Raw genomic sequence first — 25,679 nt, 5'->3', positions numbered from 1 at the left:
GAAAAGTATATTTATCTTCATGAACTCACTCTGTATTTTTCCAGTAGATTTCTAAGTACCTGATAAAATGACTAAATTTGTAATGCACGACTTCGATATGAATTCTGATGAAGTAAGAACATTTTCTAAAACCTAAGATGTTCTATATTGTTTGTATATTTTAAATGTTGTAACCTTTCAGTATACTATTTCATTTACCTCCTTCACAGGAAAGGCAGCCATCTTTTATGATTTCCAACCTGTTGGCTATTTACCAGCTTCTTATAAATTTCTGACTTTAGAAAACGAGGAAATGAATCCTTGGCCATGAGACTATAAATTAATTTCTGAGCCTCATCAAAGCATTTTGGAGTTGGTTCAGCAATATTCCTTGAGATGAGGTCTCTGGTACTGAAGTCAATATTAATCTGTAGAAACAAGGTTGGATGGCATTACATGAGATTATTTAAAATGTGCATGGCTTATCAGGATACTAGGTACATGTATTGTTGATTTTTTCCAATACAAAGTTAATTTAATTGAAAATAGCATGTTCTTGCATTTATTTTTGACACAACAAACACAATCTTTGTTTTAATTTTTAACGTACCTTGAAATGGATGGCAGTGACAAGACACAGCTGAAGCTGACTTTAAAAAAGGCAAAACAAAAATACAAACAAGAAACATCGCAGTTTGAAATATCTTTTATTTTGTACCAGTTTATTTTTCTAACATTTCTAAAATTTGAATTCCAAATGTGTACATTACCTAGGAATAGCTATCATATCCTCTATTGCTTTTTACCATTCTCCATATACTTAGCAAACCTTCTGGGTTCCCATAGCATTGCTTTTCTAGTTTGTTTCTTTCTATTTGACAAAATAAAACAATTTATAACTTTCTCCACTGCCATTATACCTCCGGCAGATCAAAACATTCAATTATATACAAAAATACACACTCACAATAAAAAACAAACAACAACACACCAAGAAACCAAAACAAATGTTGAGTCTCCAGAAGGACCTAATAGAGTTCTATTACGTTGGAATACACCATTCACCAGAAAACCTGCTGAAGTGCAAACCAGCTTCTCTATCCATATTGCAGGATATTTGAGCAGCAAGCATTTTATCTCAGGCATCTGAATTAAACTAAAAATATTCATGATGTATACAATCTATTTGAATCTTAATAGTACAAGCTCCCCAAAGGCAGGTGTTGTATCTCATTTATCATCATTTCTAGTACTTAGCTGAATACCCACCACATAATAAGAAATCAATAGACATTTATGGGGCAGAATGAGACCATCTCAGGAGAAAATGTGAGTGCTGATAAAGTGGTACAATTTGGAGATTTGGTAAAGGAAAACTCATCAGTTTCACTTATGCAACATTGAAGTGAGGCTAAGTGATAGGTAGAGCTGCAATTAAATCCAATTCAGCTTCTTACTTGCCTTGTAAATAAGAAAATCAAATCTGTACTTTAAACTTTCCAGGCAAAAAAGAGAATAGAGAATAGTAAGGGCTCTTCCCTTAGGGAGCTTTATTTATTAATGAATAAATATTATAAAATATTTTAATAAATATTATTATTTTAGAGAAAAACAATAAAAACAAGTAATATGAAAAGAGTCATCAAAGAAGCATGATTAGACTTAATCCTTTGATTAGGATTTCAGATACTCACTGAAGTTAGATCCATCTATAATTTTGTTCTTTTGATCAGTTTCTTTGGTCCTCCCTCAAAGATCCAGGTAAAATGTTAAAACTTCATTAAACACCTCCAAACCTGGAATCAGTTGCCCCTTCTTCATTACAAGAGCACATGATCATTTTCAAATCTGTACTCTAACATTGATGCCTAGTCCATTGATAGTCTGATATTGTAAGAAGAGGGAGATCTATTGATTGATTTCCCCAATGACTTGGGGTGTCTATTATGTGCCAAATACTGACTCTATTTTGGGGAAAGACATCTGATGAAATAAAACTCATCATAGTTAAAACTAAAGACTAAAAAAAATCATATTTAAGAATTTGGAGAAAGATTTCTGACAAACAATGAAAAGTCCCGATGCAGGAAAGAATTTAAGTTATAAAGAGCTACCTGCCTTGTTGACTGGGGTGTAATATGCAATAGAAGAAACTTGAGTTCTGAGTAGAGTGAGATTTGAAGAAGGCCCAGGTCAGGTCTAGTAGCTCTCATGCACTGAGATAAGGAATTTAGCCTTTCTAGTAGAATGAATGAACAGTGATTACTATCAGGAATTTGTCTCATTTTGCAAGCATTCATGCTAAAGTGTTTCTCAAAAAAATCTTGCATTATAGAGATAAGTTTCAATTTGTTTCTTCACACAGATATACAGAAATTCTTTGGTTACATCATTAGTGATTTACAATCAGCTGACGATATGTGGAGCAACGTAGCCTATGATATTAGACATTCTCCAGAAGAGGTCTGACTGACAATAACTTTAACTGGTGCCTACTATATAGTCATGTATTGTCCACTATCTTCATTATCTTCTTGGTGATCTTAGTCATGTATGATTTATGCATTCATGACCTTTGTGGTGCAGCCCTGAATTACCCATTTCTTTTGTTCTATGTCACTCTGTAGGCAACAGCTCTAGTACTGAGATATGCTTCCTGTTTTATGTACACTTAATATACCAACAGAACTAGAAAATTCTCAGCATATTCTTAGTGTTTTGTAACTTCTGAACATGATTTCCATATTATCCTGCTTAACAAAAATCACTCTTCTCATATAAGTCTTCCACAAGAATTTTTGTTTTTCAGACAAATTCAAGTAAAAAAAAAAAAGGAAAGCTATACCAAAAAAAAATTGCAAAAGGAAAAAAAAATCTGAACAATGGTACCAGTAGTCTCTGCAGGCTAAAATATCACTACTTAAACATCCAAATCTCTTTACTTCTTATAAAAGTTGCAGTCCTGATTCAACTAAAATATCAAAGTTGGCTTTGGAGTTTGAGTTTGGCTCTCTCCTTCTCTAAATCCATGGAGTTGTTAAAAGAAAAATTTACAGTTTCTTTCTGTCTCATGTCAGAAGAGTCACCTAATATGGGACAAAAGAAAATGAAAAATCTAAGGAATATTGTTGTCAAAATTTTGTTATCTTCCCAAAATTCGGTTTCTCCTCATATTTATTTTTGACTATTTGGTACCTTTGGATAAAGGTCTATCTTAAAATTCAAACTTCTTGTTTTGATATGGATAATGTTTAAATTTTCAACAGTAAACAATAAATTTTCCTAAAGTACTCTTTGAAGTCTCCAGAAAGAAGATAGGTCACCACCACAACAATTTTGGCTAATTCATGTGATGTCATTGAGTTGTTAAATAGCATTCAAAGATTGGTTTTGGGTTACAAACGGCTCAAGATAATTCCAACGTGGCTAGCTGAGATGGCACACCTTTACACTTTTTACTATTTTCTGGTCCAAACTTCAAATAAAAACTTCAAAAAAAGAAAAAGAAAGAAAGAAAAAGCAAAGTCCTACCAACTACTCAGAGAGCGTCTACAATTGTTGCAGACAATATTCTTGAGACTTAACCATCATTTTAGTTTTTACCAGATCCCATAAAGATACTGTCACACCCATGACAGTTAAAAGTAATTCTGGAAAACAATGCCCCCTCTCCCAATAGATTTTATCTTCCCAGGATTATGGATAATTCTCATCTGTTAGGTGTTTGTTATAAGTTGTATAGGGTTGGGGGTAGAATAATAAAGTTTAAAATCAGGAATCTCTTTTAAAATAGAAAAAAGAGGAAATGGATGGGATGAGACAATAGGTAGATTAGTGTATCTACTTGTGAACTATTAGTTATAGACAATTTGCATTGGTATAGATTTTTGTATATTGATACATACACAAAGTTATTTTTGTATTCCTGTCTAAGAGAACTTATATATTAATACACACTCAAATTATATTTATTCTATTGTGTATATTTTTATTTCTATTTACAATATGTTGTACACAAATATAAAGTTATTTTGCCATATTGTATTCATGTATGTTTCTATACTGCCCTTTACATTTCTACCTGTGATCAAGATATTTTTGTATTTTCAAGGTCATTGTCCTCATGCTGCAATCTGCTTAAAGATTGTTCACATTCATATATTAAGCTTAGTAAAAACTATACACTTTATTTAAGAATTGAAAGTTAATAGTCACCCAGGTTTGTCATACTTTTAGTTATGTTAGTCAGGTTCTCAAATGCACAGGGACATACTTTGCATAGGTAGGTAATTCTCAGACACTTCAAAAACCTATAGAATGTGGCATTTGAATAATTAATAATTCTGTTGTCATGAGACATGATTTCTCCTGGCAGAACCATTCTGCTCCCAAGAGAATGTAGAACACCAAAAACACTCCACATGTAGTTTGTTTTCTTCTTGTCAAAACTGGCTTTTTGGGCAAAGAACTGCCCTTGCCTCAACAACTGACAATATGCATGCTGTCCAAACTGGACAAGCAGGATACAAGCAAAAGTGACTGCTGAACCTTGCAAAGACATGGCAGGACAGTCTTTCAAATTTTCTTGTTTTTCAAAAATGATCTATCAGATACTCTATGCCTTAACCAAAATTGGTTACCCCAACATTGCAAATGAGACTTTGGGAGACTATCCAGGTGGCCAGCTGTTTCTGTCATTTCTTGCACCTTTTGGAAGTCACTTGCTTGTACTTCCTGCTTACTTATGTAATTTTATTTTCCTTCTAAGGTGTTTAACAGGGTTGAAAAGTAGATAGTCATAGATATTTTCTTCTCATAACTTAGCTAAGACATTTTAGGTATAAGATTTAGACTTTTCAGGATAGGACAGCTATTGAAATAATCTCTGTTATTTACTAATTTCTTATAGATTTGACATTTAGCATGTGTTTCTTGCTTGATGCTGTTCATATTGGTTGTAGATCTATTTTTATGTATGTTTTTACCTTTTCTTTCTCTTGAACAATACTTGATATTTGTGCTTATTGTATATAGTTTTGTATTAGGTTTAGAACCTAATTAGGTTTAGACAAATGGGGGAGTTGTTGTGGGAATTCATTCAATCAATAGCTTTTGGGGAACCCCTGGGACATGGTCTGAGGTACTACATATGCACAGATAAGAGGAGAAGAAGCATGCTTGCTCTATGGGGAGGCTGGATCAGAAGCCCCCTTATTCATACCTCCCCTGGGCAGAACAGCAGGATACAGTGTTCAGTTAGTCTGTGTTTTCCCTTTAAATTCCATTTTCTTTGTATTCTCATAATAAAGACTATTTTGTAACTCTCTCAATACCTCTCATATTACAACATTTTTCTTGTGGGATTAAGAGCAGATTAAAAAATTATGACCTAGCAAAAGGTTTTCTATACCAGAGAATCTGTTAGATATTTACCCTTTCTGCATTCTGCACATGGCTAAAGACCCAATCAATACAATATTACAAGTGAAAAAAAAAGTTGTATATTTATTCAAAATCGTTCTAAAATTTAAAAAGAATTCCATTTAAATTCATTAATACTAATTACTATTATTACCAAATTGTATTCATTTCTGACTTGCTTGCTTTCCTGCCAAGAAACTGCCAACCTCAGTTATTGATACTCAGTGATGAGCATATCTTTGTTCCTGGGAGATAATCAGCAGCTTTATGAAGCTGTGTCTTGGAAATTCAGCTTAATGTCAGTGACAAAAGCATCACACTCATATATTTACATATATATGTCATTATTTTTCTTCAACATGTTCAAGCTTGACACACAGGAGTCATCTCTGACACCTTTCTTCTCCAATCATTAGTGTGTGTGTGTGTGTGTGTGTTTGTGTGTGCTTGTTTCTCTGTCTGTGTAAATTGTGCCTTTGATCCTGGAGCTTCACAGTAATTTTTACATTTTCGTTCTTATGCCTACAGTTTAGGTTTTAATAAATAACCTTGTTCCTTCTCTTTGATATTTTGTATAAAATCTTTCCCTCTCAACTTTGTGTAATGTATTACTATATCAATTTTTACCAAAATACTGTTTCTTACATGAATATTATGGAATGCCATTATTTTTCTGTGATGTGTATGTGAAGCAACCAGCTGTGTCTTCTGTGCCACAGTGTCACAGAAGAGGTGTTTCTGTTATTTTCTTGTTATTTTGTGCAATTTTGGTTGTAGAAGTTTTAAGAAATTAGGTTTATGCTTAAAAAGATTTGGCTATTCAAGCTTTAGTTACTGTTAAGAGTTTAATTTAGTTATCTGAGAATGGAAATTTTTGTACAACAAAGGCATTCAGCAGTTTAGAGGGTGAAATGAATCTGTCTATTTTTTCTATCTCTTCTATTTTATTTTCTAAATTGTCCATTTTCTACATCTCTCAAAAATAACAACAGAATGAATACTCATTTCATGTATTCTGTCCTCTTTTCTTCATAGTTTTTTTTATTTAGCAACTCTGTTTTTTTACAATGACAGAAATTTTGAAAAATGGATTCAATTAAAAAATAACTTGCAAGAATATATAAAGATAATTTAAAACATGAAAACCATTGCAAGGGAAATGTTACTACTGATGTGCTAATTGTTCATGTGGATTTTTTTTATGTTAACCCAATACGACTGTAAAATGATTGCATTTATGTTCCTCATTGTTTGGGAAAATGTATCATATATTTTAAAACTAGCCATTTTATATATCACTCCCTGAGTTTAACTCCTTTAGGGTATTTATTAAACATTTGTATAGATCTGTGCTAGAATTTGAGGATATGAAGAAAATCATGACAAAAAGTCAATTTTGAGGACAATTTTTGAGAAAACAATGCAAAAGAAAAAAATGTACTTTCTAGAAGCAGTTCTCTCCCAAAAAAAATGAGACTTGAAAATGACCTTTGGAGTATCTATCTATCTGAGTAGGAAATATGAAATCTGGGGCATGCTTGTGGGAGGACTCACTGAAAGAAACCTGTTGGGTTACAAAAGGAGAAAGGCAAGAACAGGGTGAGTTAAGCAGACGGTAGACCCCACAACATTCTACCACTCTTTTATTTATACTAGAGCAATGAGGAGAATTTAAGCACTGTGAACACATGTTAAAATAGTCATGGACTCTGAATGGCCTCAATAGCAAGGTATGAATATGAGAAAGACGATCTAGAAACTTCATTGGACAGGTGGGCAGTAGATGTGGATTAGGGAGTAACACTGCAAGGACATATCATGTATTTCCCAAACACATTTAGTGTTAGGGCAAAAAGAATGTATTGCCCAATCATTATAACTGAAAGCGCACTTAAGAATGGCTGGTTTGGGACATATTCTAAAGAATGATAGGAATGTTGTTTAGATATGAACTGTGAGAGAAAGAGTGAAGAATGAAGAATGAGGAGTTGTTTGCAATGATCTAGTCAAAACAGTCACAAACCAGAGTTTCCTTTAACTGAGATTTGAAAGACATCCATTAGATGAAAGCTTTGAATGAGAAATAGCACTCAGTTTTCAATTTTATATGTATATATTAAATTATATGTATTAGCTATATAAATATTATTTATATCAAGATAATTATATGACAATATAAGTGAGTATTTATTTTTGCCATAATCTCTTTGGTTTCAGTTGCTTTCAGAAATACTATTTTATTTTGCTTATATTTCAAAATTTTATCTTCTATTACTCATATATATATATCTATGTATATGTATATATATATATTATACTATACTACCAATCTCAGAGAACAGTACACAAGATTGTGATTCTTATGAAGGAACAGTTGAAAATTATCACAGTCATTTTGAGGTTTTGATAGCTTTCTGGATTTTGAAAAGATCTTGGTGCAGTTGACATGGGCTATTCATTGCATTGAGATGATGGCCTTCAGGGTGATGTTTGTTATAGTTGTTTTAAACATTTTTATAATAAGATCCATAAAATTTTAATGGTCCTGAGCATTAGTTAGCTGGAAGTTATACAAGACAAATTATCTTTTGTTTTCTATACCAGCAGTTTTAAATTCTTTCATGTTTCAACAAATTATTTTTTCAGGAAGAATGTATTTTAACGTGTACCTGTTGGCTCTCTTTCTCGGTTCTAAACTGTGATTTATATATTTTTTACATAATTTGAATGAAAAGTTTCCAGTTCTGCTCCCACATTCAAATGATGTGGCTGTTCCTCATTTAGGATGTAGAGTGCAGCAAGAGACCGTCATTAAGCAAAGCATGTATGCATGCATAAGTAAAACGCCTTACAAAGCCAGAGCAGGTACTGTCTTAGGCCTCATTCATGGCAGCGCTTAAAAATTACTATTTAAATTAAAGCCGCCTGTATTCATGTTTTTGGTTTCTTAATTCTATTTAATCACCACCAACACTTCTCGTATTACTTCATTTTTGGCATCATTACAGGCAAATGAGTACCCTGAAATTCATTCTCAAGGGCTGTGATTAAAGGAAACAAAGCCTTTTGCAGGATCTGCGTGCAATCTGTGCCTGCTTAGAACTGTATCTGTGTGTTATCAGGGACTTTGGTGACAGAAATAGATGACACAAGTCGGGAGGCAATGCTAACACCTTGAATCGGGCAAGAGAAAGGAAGGGGATAGAATTAAAAAGCACCTTGATTAATTAGACAAGTAGTCAAAGCAAAGATTGAATAAGAACCAGATGCCTCTTCAACGTCTGTGAGAACAGGAGTCAACACATAAAATCATGATGCACTCGGGTTTCTAAACATAGGTCCTGGGGCTGTTCTGCTGTTGTTAGTGCAGCTGGGAGAGAGTTGGATTTATAGCTTTATCACCAACATCAACTTGCTTGACCCGGGTTAAAAGACACAAGAATACAGGGAAACATAAAGAACACACGGGATTTGTGTTTTCAATTTTAAATTCATGCTCATGGATTTCCCTGAGAAGGGGAAATAGAAGAGATTTCCTGGGTGGATTGGAGGTGGGGGAGCTTGGGAACTCCAGAGATAAGGTTGGAGGGTGGGAGGAGGGGGAGAGTTTTGAAAGCACTGACTAGAAAGGTGGGGTGGGGACTTTTCCGGGTCAGGTAAATATGGGATGCAAGGGAAACTCCCGCGAATCTACAAGAATAACCACAGCTAAGACTCTTAGCAATTGTGGATTCATAGCCTGAACTGGCCACTCATGTGATCAGATTGGTGGCTACCGTAATTGTCATTAGAGTCTTCATCCGGTAACTGATGGAAACAGATACAGGGACACACAACAAAACAACCTTGGGGAATCCTGCTGAAGAGAAGAAGGAATGGCTGTATGAGCCAGAGTGGTCAAGGACATTACAAGAAAACCCACAGAAACAACGATCTTGACTCATAGGAACTCAGAGTCTGAACCAACAACCAGGGAGCCTGCATGGGACCCATCTAAGCTTTCTACTTACATGTGACAGTTGCGTAGCTTGGTCTATTTGTGAAACTTTTAACAATGGGATCAGGGGCTGTCCTTAGTGCTTTGACTGACTTTTGGGAGTCTATTTTTCTTAGGACATCGTTTTCCCCAGTCTAAACACAAGGGGAGGTGCTCGGTCTTAGGACAACTTGATATGCCATGCTTTGCTGAGCCCATGCGAGACCTGCCGCTTTCTGAACAGAAACAGAGGAGGAGTGAATTGAGGGTGGGGGTGGAGGAGAGATGGGGAGAGGTGATGGGAGGAGAGGACAGAGAGGAAGTTGCAATCGGGATGTGAAGTAAATAAATAAAAATTTAAAAAGATAATCTGAAATCAAACCTTTCAAAAAATTTACAATTAGAAGAAACAGCAATGTCACCCCTTGCATTTAAATGCCATATTTGAATCTGAACTTCATAGTCTAATATGTCATACAAATTAGAGAAAATATAAGAATAAATGAAATATTTCAAAAGAGAGAAAATAGATTTTGTGTGAATATACTTTCTTCTGCCTTTAGGATAAACATCAAGGTTCCCAGTCTATATCATAAATACTGAACACGGAGTAACAGATTTAGAGAAAGAATTGGAAACTTAGAAGCATAGGCTAAAGATACCTTTCCTCACTGATCCTGGTAGCTCAGAGACTCATTATCATCATTATTTTTTTAAATACCTTTAAATTTTGAGTGATTTTTCTCCTGCACCTTGGATGCTAGTGACATTTCTCTAAGGCAGTAAATGAATGTACTTTTGGAACAAGACCGTCCAGGTAAAAGCACTTGGCAACTATTTCAGTTTCTTTAGTCAATATTCTCTATTTCTGTTTCTATCATCTGTCTGTCTGTCATCAGCTATCACCTCTTCCACTTCTCTTATTCTTTAAAGAGATTCTTTTTATTGAATATAGATTAAGTGATAGTTCAGAACTAAAGTTGATCTGGAAGGTAGGGTGGTCTCTTTTACACTCTGCCACACAGCCTCAAGCAGCTTAGGTAAATTGCTTTAGGTTTGGATGGTCCTTCCTTTGAGTCTCGTCTTTCTCATTCATCTGATCTTTCTTTTTCACCTTTTGTTTTTACTCATTTCCGCCTCTTCTCAAATTCTGGTCAAGGTTTACTACTTAATTTTTCTGATATACACTTTCTGATCTCCTAGACTCAGAGTTTCCCATTACATAGTTTCATTTTACTTTACACGTTGCTATCACAATGCTTGTGAAACCTACTGTAATCTTTTAAATCTTGAGTCTTCCCAGTGAGATGGGTAACTCATCTACTGAGGAACCAATATTGTTTCTTTTCTTTGACGAAACAACATAGTGTGTAGCATGCAATATACACACAACTGTTAGGAAATAAATGAAATAAAAGGCAACTAAGATATGAACAAAATCAATATATTTTAGATAACTATAGTTGGGAGTGAACTGTTAGTTATCAGTTACTGGTAAATAAAAATGATTCTCAAAGTGACTTCAGCACATTGGAGAATGACTCAATAATGGAATATGAAAATGAAAATAGGATGGAGGATACCAAGTGTTGCTACAGTAACAGGGAGAAATACCGCTGCACACCTTTCTCATAGGAAGCTCTCTATCAATAAGCCGCATATGTATTTCCTCACTCCAGTTTCAAACCAACTTTTTTTTTTGAAATAAATACTTGAATGCCCTGTGTCAGAATATGTCTGTCCTGACCACATAAAATACAATTTCACAGGTTTGACACTTACTTTTGGTCTTTAAGCCAGTTTTCTAATTATATAAGTTTCATTTTTAATAAAACTGGGAAAAATTAAAATTAAATACCTTATTCTGTTTACTTTTTCTTATACCCACAGGTAAATGTAGCTCATAATTTTCATTAGAGAGACTTTTTGTAATATATGAGATGCATGAGTAGTAAAAATGCAGAGAATAAGTAACTGTGGTATGTTCATTCCTACCTCATGCATCTACAATGCAAGGCCTGCACCCAACGCTCGGGGAACACTGGGACAAGGGAGCAAACAGTAAGAGCTAAGGACAGGATACCTGCTGTAAAACAGTGTCTTTTCTACACAACATGGAAATTGCACCTAATGACAACACTTGTTGACATTCCAAAACAGATGGGGGAAATTTCACAAGGCCCCACATGCAGATGAAGAACTACAGGTAATCAAGGGCTGTTGAGAATGCCTCGCTTTTCTTCAGGGAGGAGCCTCATGAGATCATCCAAACCCAAGTGGTCAGCCTTAAATACACGTGCACATGAGCAATACTAAATGTGCTCAGTAGGCTGTGTAGACAGGTAGAACAGGTAATGTTTAAAGAACAGCCTATGAATTTCAGAGGGAGTGGGAGTGTGGGAGGAGTTGAAGAGAAGAAAAGAAGGAGGTAGAAATATAAAGACAGTAGTCATATTTGAAATTGCCTTCATAATTTAAAAAAAAGGAAATATAAAAATAAGGAGAGAACTCATTCCCCCTTTTGGTGATAAAATGAAAGTAAACTTGGATATATTTGTTTTAATTAGTTCAATTAGTGCAGTTGCTAACAATTGAACTTAGGGCCTTGTGTGTGCTCATTATGCACCCTGACAGCAGGCTTCTTCCCTCTCCCCCCGCCACTGAATTTATATAATTCATATACATTATGTTGTGGCTTTCCTGCTCAGCTTTATAATCTCACAGAATGTGAATGAATTGTATCAGACTTGACATTGCTCTTAGTTTTGAAGATTTATTTGCTCTATTTTATGTATAGGAGTGTTTTATCTGCATATGTGTATGGGAACCACATCAAGTGTGTGGCGATAAGAAGAGGTGGAATTACCTACAACTGGAGTAACAGAGGGTGCTGTGACCTTGACATTGTAGGTGCTGGGAACAAAACTCAGGTCCTCTGCAAGAGCAGCAAGGACTCTTATTGCTGAATCATCTCCCCAGTCTCCCAGTATCTTTGTTAAGTTCTTATAAATTACATTTATAAAAATAAAACTTATAAATATTTCAAATATGTGAAAACTGTTGGTTAGAAGTAAAGATAGTATTTTATTTTATTTTAGTATAAATTTTCACAAAACTAATTTATATTTGATTTTAAAATCTCTAAATGTATGAAATTAATGGCATAAAATAAAATTTGAATAAGTGCAATACAGAGAATTACAACTTCTTTGCTACTCTCAAGTACTTAAACTTGGAAAACACGTTGTCTAATAGAATTCTAAAAGTCTAGTCCCCTACTAGAAATAGGTGGGACATGCCTGCAGTTTTCTTTATGAAATATTTTCCCCTTCGCCCATTATGGCCCTTCAACGAGTTTCTCCTTTAAGTGGAAGCTGATGTTTTGTTAACATATTTTGTGCAATGTATTATCATATTTACTTTATTAAATCTTTAAAAGCCTGGTTTCACATCTTCACAGATAGCTACAAGTGATTGCTTTTAATACTTTAAGATTTACTAGTCCTCCTTGGGGAATGTTTATAGAAAAGTATGATTAAAATATTGTAAAACCTTTTCTACATGATATGAGTTGTAATCATACTATCTAATTTATCTCCATTTTCATATGCTTTATGTACATATGTTATTTTCCTGTTTTAGATGTGCACCAGGAATCCCAAAAGGGAAATAGCTCCACAATAAAACAGATGCACAGGACTTGAGTACAAATTGAGATTTATGCAAACCATAGATTTTGTGCCATAACTTCCCATGTTTAAGGGGAGAAACAGAAGGAAGGTGCCACTATAAAAGAGAGGGCATGAAGTGCAGCTGGAATCATTACATTTCTCACAGAAACCTGAAAGTCCAGTTTTTGTGGTTAGTCTGCTTGTAAGGATGGTATTCTGACAGCCATGTGATCTCAGTTTGCAGACGAGAGTCAGTAAATAAGCTTATTATAATCTAGATGCAATTAACTATAATTAATAAAGTCTGTAGCAATTCTACAGCTGAAGAAATAAAGACACGTGTTTGAAAGGAAAGAGAACTAAGTAGACATCTAGACAACACGACTCTGACACCATTTTTCAGTGTAGGACTTCCTACCAAGGAAACTGGCTATAGTTTCCTTCTTTATTAGAGTCAGTTACCAGCTTCAGCTGAATACAGAATAAAGGAACATAGTCTCCTATGAACTCCTCTGAAATTAACTTTCTGCTTATAAAAATTACTACATCTTCTAATCTACTTATAAAAATGGTCACATAGTTTTGCCAAGTTTGCTTACTAGGTAAATCTAGATTCTTTCTTATTACATTTTCATCTCCAACGATGAAGATAAAGATCTCAAACCTATTCTCCATTCCCTTCTTATATTAACAATGTCAAAATACTTGCAATTTTGAATATACCTTGATGTTTTATATCACAATGTTAACCTAGCATGTTTTCAATATGAGATATTCTACCTTTGCTCTATCTTTTCATAAAATATGATTGATTTTTCATGACCTATCTCTTTAGTCAGTGATTCACTCTACAAATCTATCATGTACCTTTCCATGTGGTCATAGTCTCTCTCTCCACAATGACAATAGTTAACTCTAAGTGTATTTATTATCATATGATCTCCTTTATATTTGTAGAGTTTTGTCAATATCTTCTCCTATCTTAAGAATTTTATTATGTGTACAGAATCTTAAAAATTCAGTTCAATAAATAAACTGACTAGCATATGTATTACCTTTTGTACATAATTGAAAGGCAATAAGTACTTGTACTTAGCAACTTGTTGGCAAATCATTCAAATGCCTTGAGACATTTGCACTGGAAACAGTGCATGATAAATAGTAGGAAAGAGAGTGGCTATATATGTATAGATACACACACATACACACACACTTAGATTTCAATAAATTTTGTCATGTCTAAGTACATATTTTGGAACCATTTGGAAACAATCTAACCATTACTTGGAAGAAAACTATAATTTTATTTAAATTAATTGGGTGTATAAAATGTTAAAAACTTTAAAACTTCTATTATTCTAAAACAGTAATTGAATTATTTAGTGAAATTATTTTTGATGATATTTATTTGGAAGGAAAGATTAGGAAAATAAACGTAGCTTTTTTGGTCTAAATTGTTAGTTATAACTGAGTTCAGCCATACTGTTTTATACTTTCAATTTTTATTTTGTTTTATATGCATGAATGTTTTCCCCATACATATGATTATGTACCACGTGTGTGCCTTGAACCCTTACTTGCTAGAAGAGGCCATCTGATTTCCTGGAACAGAAGTTATATTCGTGATCTAACTTGTGAGTGCTGGAATTTGAACCCGGGTCCTCAGCAAGGGCAACTGAATGATCTTAGCCACTGAACCATCTCTTCAGTCCCTTAGCTACAGCTTTAAGACTACCTTTTAATTAGCTCTTTTTAATGAATAGTGTTTACTAATGCTGTCTTAAAGTAGTCACTGCTAATTAGATTTGTAAGGGAGGAAAAACACTGGCTTTCAAATGAGGATTGTAGTAAAATATATATTTTTAAGGTTGCTTCAAAACCTCTTAGGAAATGACACATTAATCAACTTGACAAATCACATATACTACATTTTCAATTTTCCAGGATTATTTATTGATTTTTAGGTGGTGACTTAGAAATGAATGGTGAAATATATCCACAGGAGTTAAAGCTCTTCTCTACCCCCTGTGAATTCCAAACCACACTGCAGTGGTTCTTGTGTCTGTTAGCATTATACCAACCTAGTAACAACTGCCGTAATTAATGTCCATCTAAAAGTGGAACTTCCTATAACTTTGAGCCCTCTATTTTATCCACATAGTTGCATTCCATGTAACTTATTCTCTGCCTATAATGACCACCACTTTTTTCTCTGCACAAATCCTAATGATGGACCAGAAGCTACAGTAACTAACTATTAGTGCTACAGATATCAATATCTTACCTCTGTAGGGAAGAGCACTGATCCTATGAGCTAATTTGTGCTATTACAACTTTTTGCAACTTCCTGTTTTGCCCACAACTTATGCATTGATTTTTTTGCTTCATGTTACATATTTTAAGGCAACTTTATTGATTTTTAAAATGTAAGTTGTTTAAATATTAGTTACAGTTAATACCAGACTATGTAGTGCCCAGTCTTTCTTTGTACTGATGCACAAATGAAACTTTCTATACTAGAAATACCATCAAAGGGCTTAGTGAAAACATTCTGGTCTCAGCAAGAGGATCTGACTTTGAGTTTCCAAGCCCCAATTAAAAGCTGGGCATATCTATAATCCTAAAACTGAAGGGGTGGAGCCACATGGATCCTCTGGGTTAGTTAGCCAGCTAGTCTAGCTAAAACAGTGAGCTCCAGTTTCAGTGAGAGATCCTGCCTTAAAAAATAAAGGTGGATAGTCACTTGGTATGCTCTTCCCTAGGGAAAACTCTCTCTTTTTCCGATTCCTTGGTTGCCTATGTTTCTTTACACAACATTGGGGCATCTTGGACTCTTCACAACCACTTTGGAATGTATAGTAAAAGAAGCCACGAATTTGAGGGAGAGCACAGAGGGGTATATGGGAGGGTTTTGGGGAAAGAAAGGCTCTCTTCTGTTGGCATATAGGCTTCACCTGAATCAGTCAGTAACTGTGACTCTGCAGTTACCTGCGCCTTCTCAGACAGTGCCCAAAGGACTTTTCTGTCCCATCTGCCTCCTGCCACTACCACCAAATGTAGTTTTTAACTAAGTCTTTATCGTTCTATTTATCAGAGAATCGAGAGTCATAGGCTGGGGTCAAAACCTGCTAGCTTAGAGAGGTTGTGGAGCAACCAGCTGACCTTCCCACTTCACCAGCATTTCAAAAGGAGAGCATCCTTCTGCTCTACCAAACCAAAAAGGACTACCACATTCAAAGCAATCCCCCACCCCCCGCACTGCTCCTGCTTTCTGTGAGTCTTGCTATTCATTTTCCGAACTCCCTCTGACTCTCTCTGATTTCTTTCTGTCAACTGGTTGCTGGCTCTGCCTCCTGACTAAAGGCTGATTTTATTTAACTAATGCAAAAGCAAACTCAGGGTTCACAGTGTGATCATATATCCCACAACAAAAAGGGAAGGGGAAAAGTAATTATACTGTAATCTCAAAAACAAAATATAAATTAAAAATTAAGGTGAATGATTAGATAGTAACATACCTGGAAGCCAATGCCAGGCCTTTACACAAACATAGAACTGTGTGCGTGCAAGTGAGTACAAACACACATGTGAACACAATAAAAATTAAAAACACACAGTTTCAAGAGATAGTATCAGAATAATTCTTGATTTTGCCTCAAGACCCTTTGTATTTTCTTGATCTTTAAGTTGCACAGGTGGGAACTTGCCACTTCATAGATACTTCCGGCTCATTTTCACAGGAAGGCAAACTACACCCCATTTTGAACACAGGATATTATTGCATTCTATAGGGCAGACTTCTGAGACATCATAAATGAAAACTGCTTAAATCCACTAGCTAGATGCTTTTCTTCTACATATATTATTTTCAAAAATATGCTAGTGTTTAATATATTTTTATATTGGGGCCTACTGACATTTTCTCTCTGGGAAGTGAAATGGTCAGCTTCCTCTTTAGAGAGAGCTCCGTTTCTAACTGTGAATAGCCTGCCTGGGCAGCAACTTCGCTCTTTTCAAACATTTTACTCACCTCTTTTGGTGCATCAGCTACAATGAATTCAGAGTAAATCATCTTGGCTTTGGAAGCAATCTTTTCTCTACATTCTGTTTTCTTGAAGTCTTCACAAGCAAGCCAGAACTCAACATTCTCTTCACTAAATTCCGATTTTAGAAATGTTCTAAAAGCATCCAAACCAGCTACAAAATATTTAAGAAAGCTTTGTATTATCTGTAAGATACTAAAATTCCCCATATAAGTTTCATTGCATCAAATGAGCATTTATTGAATGTTAAGTGGCAAATATTTAGTCATCAAGTAGTATTTACATATTGTCTATTCCATACAAGAACACTTAGTTTTGGGAAGTATTCATAGGTCTGAAATATTTTCATTTATACTTTAAAAATTAACTTAATTAACAAGAAAATCTATATTTTATATTTCTACATCTGACTTATGTTTCAAAGAATCTCTTTATGAGTATTGGACAGGAAACCCCACAGACTACTGAATTGCTTAGGTCAAGTTAATTATGTTATAATAACCATGGCAGGAGCATATTTCTTTTCTATAAGTTTTTGAGACACAATTTGAAGCCGAGGGAGAAAACAAAACAGTTTGTTCGGGCTCTGAGTAGAATAGGCAAGGCTGACCTTAAGTAGTTTGTGCTGACTATATTGGACAAATATAACCTTTAAGCCAAGAAAGTAACTGGCAAGGTATTTGGGGGTGAATGCTTATGCTCATCTTATTTTTTTATAGGCAATTTTAGTTCTGAAAGTCAAATAAAGGGGATTTGCCCAATACTGCTATAAGCAATGTGCGTAATGTGGATTGTCTCATATTCGGCCTCACAGTCAGATTTTCTAGTGAGCATGCGTCTCTCTGGAAGTTTTGCTGCAGGTGCTGCATAGGGGTCCACTTATCTGTAGACTCCTTTCCTTTGACTTGACTAATTATATATATTGATAGAAAAAATCAATAACGCCAATTACATCTTTAAATGTCTTATCCCCCTATTATTATACATCCATTTAAATATATGCCATAATTCATTGCTTTAATAGATATTTAAGTTCCTAAATTGCTACTTAGATTTCTGCTTTGCTGTAGCCCCCATCAAAATGTGCCTTGTAGAATTTGTGTGTGTGTGAAATATTCACAGTTGATGGAAAAGGTGGTTCTTGCTCAATGTTTTGAGCTAAGTATGGTTGAGAGTATGCCTCCAGCTATGTGCTGTGTTAGAAAGATTATGTTCAGATCTTCTCCTTTGACTAGCCTGTTCTGGTTTCTTCAGGTCATGATATTCAGTTTTGCAGTTTGCAGCTGGGCAGATATGCTTGTGAGACTTTATGTCTCACAAGGAACCTAAGGGCTTTAGTCACTCAATAATTTGCCTTCCAAAACACTGGTGGTTTTCTCCTCCATCTGCCACAAGGGTCCCTCTGCAGACACTCAGAGCACTTGTTTCCTTACAGCAGGCTGAGAGTTACCCCTTATGTCTCCTCATCCAGAAGAAGTAAGCTTATGGAAATACAGGGGATTGAAAGGTTGACTGGAAAATAAAAGAAATTATAAAAGGAATGGGGCTGTCAAAATTTTATAGGTTGCTGCAGGTGGGAAGAAAAAGTGAAATTCAACAATAAAATAAAGCAGTTTCCTACAACCAAATCTCAAGTCTCCAAAACACTGAATTAAAGTGGCATGATGTTTTCCTTATATGAAGTAATATAAAAGTAGAAACTCATTGTGAAAATTACAAGATACTAATTAAAATTTCTCAAATAAAGGTCAGAGAGTATGGTTGTCACTAATGAATAAAAAATTAAATTAATGGTGTACTAAGCTTCTCTGTCATAAGTTTAGAGTTAAAATTTGTAGTAAAAAGTAAAATTTTCTCTGAAAAACTGAACTGTGATGGACTTTTGAAATCCAAACATATAAGATAATGTATTCTTCAATAAAGAAAGAATACTTTGACTTTTGTTTGATGCTATTTTATGTGTGTCATGAGGGTATATGAAGCTTTTCTCCTTGAGGAATATGTGAAGGTAACCTAGAGAGTTTTATGTTAGAAATCAAGAAATAATCTTGTTTTCTGCTGCTCTTCAGTTTGTACAAAGGCCTACTCTGAACCACGCATTCCTTCCACACCTTAGTTTGCATCTAAGGTGCAAAATGAACTATTTATTTTTGGGTCAGTAAACTTTGTCTTGTATTCAGTATTTCACTGACTTGCTATTCTGTTTTAGACACATTTTAATATGAAAACATTCCAGATGAGTTTGGACTAACACACTGCATGCAATAAAATCTACTCATGAGGACAGTGTGTCGGATGAAATAACTTCATTGATTTAGAAGTCACAGAGAATGTAAAATGCAGTCGGAAGACAGTAGGAATAGAAAGCTCCCAGGAAAGTTAAGTTTGCATAGAAGTGAAGCTGACAAAATATGTTTAAGTAGTTTGCTAGTCTATTAGGTGTTTAAGGCTTACAGATAAGGTACACCACTATCTTGTTTGATAAAAGTCACATCAAATTGCTATTTAGATGAATCTATGGCTTTGGTCTTTTATGTGAGTATTAAATAAATGCCTAGAAAGTGTGCTTATGAGAGCAGCTGTCTCCATCTAGGACCCTTCTCAGCTCTGCTCTGTACCACAGTTGTCTACAATTTATTTCCACTGCTGTTCCCACACGACAACAAACAGAGAGACTCTAAGAGACACTTAGGCAACTTGGCTAGTTCCTTTGGTGAAACACTGAAGAACACATGAATCTGCCCATTCTAATCTAGAAAAATCTGTTTTACATCCACAGCATATTTCCCCCTTTTTTCTCTCTTTTTTTAATTATTAAAACAATGTTATTTTACATACCAATCCAGTTCCTTCTCCTTCCCTTCCTCCCACCCCCTCACCTTCTCTCTACCCAACCCAACATGCACTCCTAAGAGAGGCAGAGAGAGTGAGGCCTCCCACAAAATCGTGTTAATGGATGTCTTTAGTTGTCCTTGAACTGTAGGATTTAGTCAATAAAGATAATATATTCATAATATCTTAACGTATTTAGTTTAATCTGACTTTAAGTATGAATGAACAACATTGCAGAATGTGCTGGCTTTATTATTTGAAGCCTTTTCAATACCTTATTAGTTTCAAACAGAAATGTCATTTGGTGAATAAAATGGATACTATAAATATATTGTATCTTTGTCTTTATGGTCCCACCTTTTCCTCTCTGGATTGCCTAGACGTTCTGTGAGCAGATTGTTTATAAAACAAACAGAAATTGTGGAAAACCTTATGGCTATGTTGTGTACAAAATTTCATGTCAATATTGAAATATTTTATATGCTTGGTCACAATTGCCATACTGAACCCTGCTCTTAGATATAAACAAATTTTCATTAGTAAAAAATGAAAAGTTTTTTTAGTTACTAAAAATGAAGACCATTTAGTTAAAATCCACTAATGACTTTTTACTTTAGCTCACGAGCTTGAAAAGAAGTGATTAATTTACATTTCCTGTTGTAGATATTTCTCATCTTTCTTTCACTTTGTACCAATGGTAAACAGTGATCAAATACATCAAATGATAGGCTTTTTGCTTGATTAGCATTTATAATTAAATTTTCCTTGTTCTTATAACTGAACTTTTGACAAAATTAATTTGTTTAAACTAAATCTGTTTAGATTCTGGGCACTTAAATTTTTAGGCTACAAACACTGATCAACATTACACTTCATGAAATCTTTGTAATTTTCAAGGTTTAATGGATTATGTTTAGTTATCATCTTTAAAATGTACTATTGCTTGAATCTTACCTTGGTTAGCTAAGAGTGAGTCCATGTTTTCAGACCATGCCATTGTTTCCGTAGTTGGAGACCTGTAGAAACAACATCTACCCTTGACAATAGCATTGTGATCTTTTTCTTTGATAACTTATAGAAAAATTAAACTGAAGATAATTTATGATTTCCATCATTAAAGTGAGCCAGTGACGAGACAGGAAAATATCAACAGAAATAGTATCATATTTTTTCCAGTGTGTAAAGTCATAGCAACATAATGTGGAACATAAATTGACATCAGGAAATTATTTATTAATCTAGTCAACAGTGTTAATATTTGTAAACAGTGAAGTTAATGGCACCAGAGACATATTGGTTCAGTGAAGCAATTATAAATTTTTCTGATTATTCTTAATTATGTGCTACTTTGTCCTGAAAAATTCTCCTTATTATAATAAAAATAAGTGAATGAAAATTTTTATGTTTTCATATCATACAAATGTACCTGTTTAAGAGTTCTGAATATTTAGAAAGCAAAGAAAGGCTTTAAAGATTTCTATTGCGATGATATGGAAGATGTTTGATTTTAGTATTTTGCTGTATTTCTCTTATTCTGAACCAGATTATACTCTCCTTAGGCTGGTAGACTAGTTATGGACTGATTTATATAAATGTATATAAATTTATATAAATCTGTCATGACAGTGCTATTTGTTTATTTTTGAAGCAGTAAAATATTTATGGACTGAAGTTTTCTGAAGAAGGTATGCTTTTGGGGGAATTTACATAAAATAATAAATAAACTTGAGGATATAATCTTTGTGAGATACAAATATCATGTATATTTCTCTTAACAGATAAATATTCTGATAATACCAGCCCCTATCCACAGGAAGGTACTCGGGCTAAAGAGTTTGATTATACAGTTGTGATGTATAACTGGGCAAGGATGAGCTAATTTAAATCTTAAATTAAAGCAATTGACAATAAAATAGAGACAGTCTCACATCTAACCATTCTTATAAATAATAAAAAGATGTATTTACTGCATATCAGGATGATAATATTAACCATGGGTTTCTGAAGTGCTTATTCTTCTCTGGTCCTTTGTAATTAACTGCAGCTTTATGTGCCTTTTCAAGGACTGACTGTTTCCCCATTGTTTTTATATTAGTTGTATTTTCATATAATAATAAGAGGATTGAGAAAGAGAGGCTACTGAGTATTCATTATACTTTCTTCTATTACTGATATTTTCTATCTCAAATTTCCATTTGAAGTTATGTGCCCCAATCCTCAATGTTTTCTTTAACTTGCTAACAAGGGCACAGTTTGTCTAGGAGACTTTTGCAATAGTGGTGTCTAATTGAAAGGACATTTAAAAAGATTTGCATTGTTTAATTTTCAGTTTTCATAAATTAAGTATTAGTCTTAATCCTAGATTTAATTTCACACTGAAGTGCTTTTGAGCATTTACAACCTGTTTTCACTAAGATTATGTTGTATCACATGACTCTCATACTAAGTTTTGTTGGAATTCTAAAATTATCATAAAGGTCATTTAAAATGTACTTGCACAAAAGCAGTCATTTGTAGACTGAAATGTGATGGCTGATGCAATATTTAAATGATCCAAAATCCAGTAGCTGTGAAGTATATGTTAATACATAGGGCAGAGAGGAGCTGGGACTTAAAAGAACATTTTTCTGAATGAGAAGTGGTCATCAGATAAAACACAGAGAAATGTGAATCCCTTCCATTAGAGAAGTTTACTTCTCTGTTCATATTCAAGTTCTTTAATATCAGGTAAAGGTTGTTATTTCTAGCACCCTGAGGAGTGTGGCTAGGCCTATAAATTTATGATCAAATCCAGATAATGACTGGCATATGACCCCTGATAAAAAGGAGATGTGGCTTTCAGAATGCAGGGAGAACACAATGAAAGCACTTGTTAAAAAGTGGAGACGAATTGTTCAGTCTGGACATCATACAGTGCCATGGGCATAGGAAGCAGAGTCAGAGTGTGACGGTATGCCTGGAGAACCACAGAATGTCAGGACCTCACTGTCACCCCTGAGGGAAATGAGAGCAAAGGAAACACAGACTTTAGGTTAAGTCAGAATTTGATTAAGCTAAAGGCAAAAGTAATGTTCCTTGAAGACCCTTTTGGAAGCAAATGAGTCTGAACATGGAGATGTTCAGGTAAGCAGTAGCCTTTCCTGTTATTTGCATTATTGTTCAAAAACAGGAAAAACAGAAAGGAAAAAGAATCTGGAATTAGTGTGGATCAAGGACAATAGGAAGAATGATGTTTGGAATTACAAAGAACTTAAGTACTCTGTATTCTGTAGATATACACAAAATGTTTGACACACTACAGTTAGAGTTGCTAGAGTGTTCTACTATAAATTCAGATCAAGAAATGTTGTTGTTTTTTTTTTCTCCTAAGAGGTAAGTTGCTTTCTGTTCTCAGAAGTGGTACCGCATGCCTTGCGAAGTTGCTGCGGATGCTCACGTTACTGACCTGTTCTCACCTAGAAGATTCAGGTTTGAATATTTATTTTTCTGAAAGGGCTGGAAGTGGCAGAGGGCTTTATTTTCAGAAATTATTTATGATGTATCGATTTTAAGGAATAATCTTTTCTACCATTAAAAATTTAAATTTGGGTTTCTTTTGTATTTGTATTCTTTGGGAGGACAAGTTTTGGTACTGACAAACTGAATGCTGGTGTGTATAAGAACACTAGAATGTGCAAGTGTGCTTTGAATGTTTATACATTACTCTGCATTGCAAGAAACATGTTACATACCTTCCATCAGTTAACCTTGACAATAACAGTGTGCTGAATTCCCCCTACCAATGACTAAAGGGTGTTATAAACGCTACTGACCTCAGCAGTAACACACAAATAGTGGACAGAATTAATATTTACACAGACGTTTATTGAGGACCCTAACTCTTCTAAAACTTCTTCCCCACATGCTTATGTGCTGATTTTGGAACACATGCAGTAAGAAAATGGTTTTCCTGCAGTAGAAGGTCACACACTTCTCCAAGATCTTAAAAAATATCCAAATTGTCATAATCGATTTCTCATTAGAAAGTCTATGCAATGCATTCTTAAAACTTGTAAATTATAAAATAAATATAGAAAATTTCTTAAGTTAGATGTGCATGAGAAATATAATTGTATGTTTTATAATATATAGCTATAGAAATATTGGTAAAATCCATTAAATAAAAATTAGAGAATAAGAAAAGGGTAACTAATTTAAAACTCTACAGGCTTCATTGATTTCATTTTTGCTTGTATGTTATTTGAAATAAATGAACAATGAGCTGGTCCCTCATTACTAGTTTGTGGATGTTTTGATTATAACAATAATGAAGGTTATATGTTACTCTTTTCTGTGTATGTGTATATATTTGTGTGTTTGTCTCGTGTGTATGTGTGTGTGTGTGTGTGTGTGTGAGAGAGAGAGAGAGAGAGAGAGAGAGAGAGAACTTTATAAAATTTGGTGCACAATCAGAGTAACTTTCCATGTGTATATGATTTGCCAGAAAATTCACTGTGTATCTGGAGCCAAAATTGCACTTAGCATTTCATGGGGTTTTGGCTGATTTCCTGTCTGTTTTCTTCATTAAGCAAGTGCCATCAAGGCCGGCAGTACTCATATTATATGTCCAGAGAAGAGCCAGACCAGATGGGAACTGCGTGAAAGCTACCAGTTATCTTGCTAATTGTGCCAGCTAGAACCAGTTGTATTGCATTATAAAATGTGGTATCCAACAACTTAGCTGTTCACACTCAATTAGCAGTGTGCTGGAGAATGGAAAATTCAAGCAAGGAGTTCATGTGCCTGAGGAAGTGACAGCTGCTTCCTTACCAAGCACTTAATATCCATGCGAAAGTTTCCTAATAAGTACTGAGATAATGAATAACTTTTACAAAGACCATGTATGTTGTATTTCTACCTCACTGTTTCGAAAAACCTGAAAAAAGAGAGATAAGTGCTCTAACTACTTTAATATTCATTATCTAGAAAAAAGAATTTAGAGTCAAAATAAGTCAGACATTGTTGGCATATTTTAGAAAGAAAGAATAAGAGAGAATCAATAAAGAAAGGAAAAATGTTAGGATGAAAGGCAACAAGTAACATTTCTATCATAAATGAAAGTAACAAGTTATACAGACTCCTGAAGACTCAGGTGTTGCATTTAAACATCTTCTGAGATAAAAAGAGCTTTAAACAGCAACTCACTTCACTGGCATTTTGCGTCCCACTGTCTGCCTGTCACAGATGATGCAGTTTCTCTTTCTGACTGATCTTCAAGCTGAAGGTAACACGACAGCAGGAACGTTACAATTAGTATGCAAATACCTGTCCCCGGGTTACAAGTTGGCAATTTTAAAGTCATCCTAGTCTTAGCTTTTTATCATTTTGTTAAGTTTTCTCTCGTCAAAACATTTTAATTTCCAAGGAACAAATAATCCTTTGAATAAATGTGACATTTCTCTGAATCAGGCATAAAAGATAACTATTCCATTAGAATAATAATTCTGCTACCTTACATGCTAAATTTCATATGCATTCATTGCTATGACAACTACTATTCTCAAGATGTTTAATATTATAATATTGTAACATGCACTTAATAATCACCTTTATGCCTTTATTATGCTTAAAGATCATTCATTTTCCTTTAATCGTTGATTTTGTGAGGCAGGCTCTACCTTTTAGCACATGTAAATAACCATTTAAAAATTTTTACTGATATATACAAAAATATTCCAGCAAATGTATTACAGTTACCTGCAATTTGTTCAGCTGCTC

General features: G+C 34.4%; 1 protein-coding gene across 2 annotated transcripts; it reads right to left on the bottom strand.

The window, feature by feature from the left end:
- Window positions 1-203: 203 nt before the first annotated feature.
- Rgs21 (regulator of G protein signaling 21) lies at window positions 204-25,117 on the bottom strand. 2 transcript variants are annotated; one of them, XM_057770662.1, is made up of 4 exons: window positions 25,107-25,117; window positions 20,877-20,953; window positions 17,078-17,244; window positions 204-407 (listed from the first exon to the last, which is right to left on the bottom strand). In XM_057770662.1, exons 1-4 carry the CDS (start codon window positions 25,115-25,117, stop codon window positions 204-206), a joined length of 459 nt encoding a protein of 152 aa, XP_057626645.1. The 2 variants fall into 2 exon arrangements, with proteins under 2 accessions (XP_057626645.1, XP_057626646.1); XM_057770663.1 differs by having other exon boundaries at window positions 20,877-20,938.
- Window positions 25,118-25,679: the final 562 nt, after the last annotated feature.

The sequence above is a fragment of the Chionomys nivalis genome, chromosome 5 (assembly GCF_950005125.1).
Source record: "Chionomys nivalis chromosome 5, mChiNiv1.1, whole genome shotgun sequence".
Classification (NCBI taxonomy): Eukaryota; Metazoa; Chordata; class Mammalia; order Rodentia; family Cricetidae; genus Chionomys; species Chionomys nivalis.
The sequence above is the reverse complement of the archived record's forward strand: the minus strand, read 5'-3'. Positions and strand labels throughout refer to the sequence as shown.

What these genes read in the sequence shown, in the direction of transcription:
- Rgs21 (XM_057770662.1), bottom strand. An exon ending in CTCACTCTTAGCTAACCAAG is followed by an intron (nt 17,245 to 20,876) that starts GTAAGATTCAAG and finishes AATATTTTGTAG; the next exon opens with CTGGTTTGGATGCTTTTAGA. An exon ending in TAGCTGATGCACCAAAAGAG is followed by an intron (nt 408 to 17,077) that starts GTGAGTAAAATG and finishes TTGTTTCTACAG; the next exon opens with ATTAATATTGACTTCAGTAC.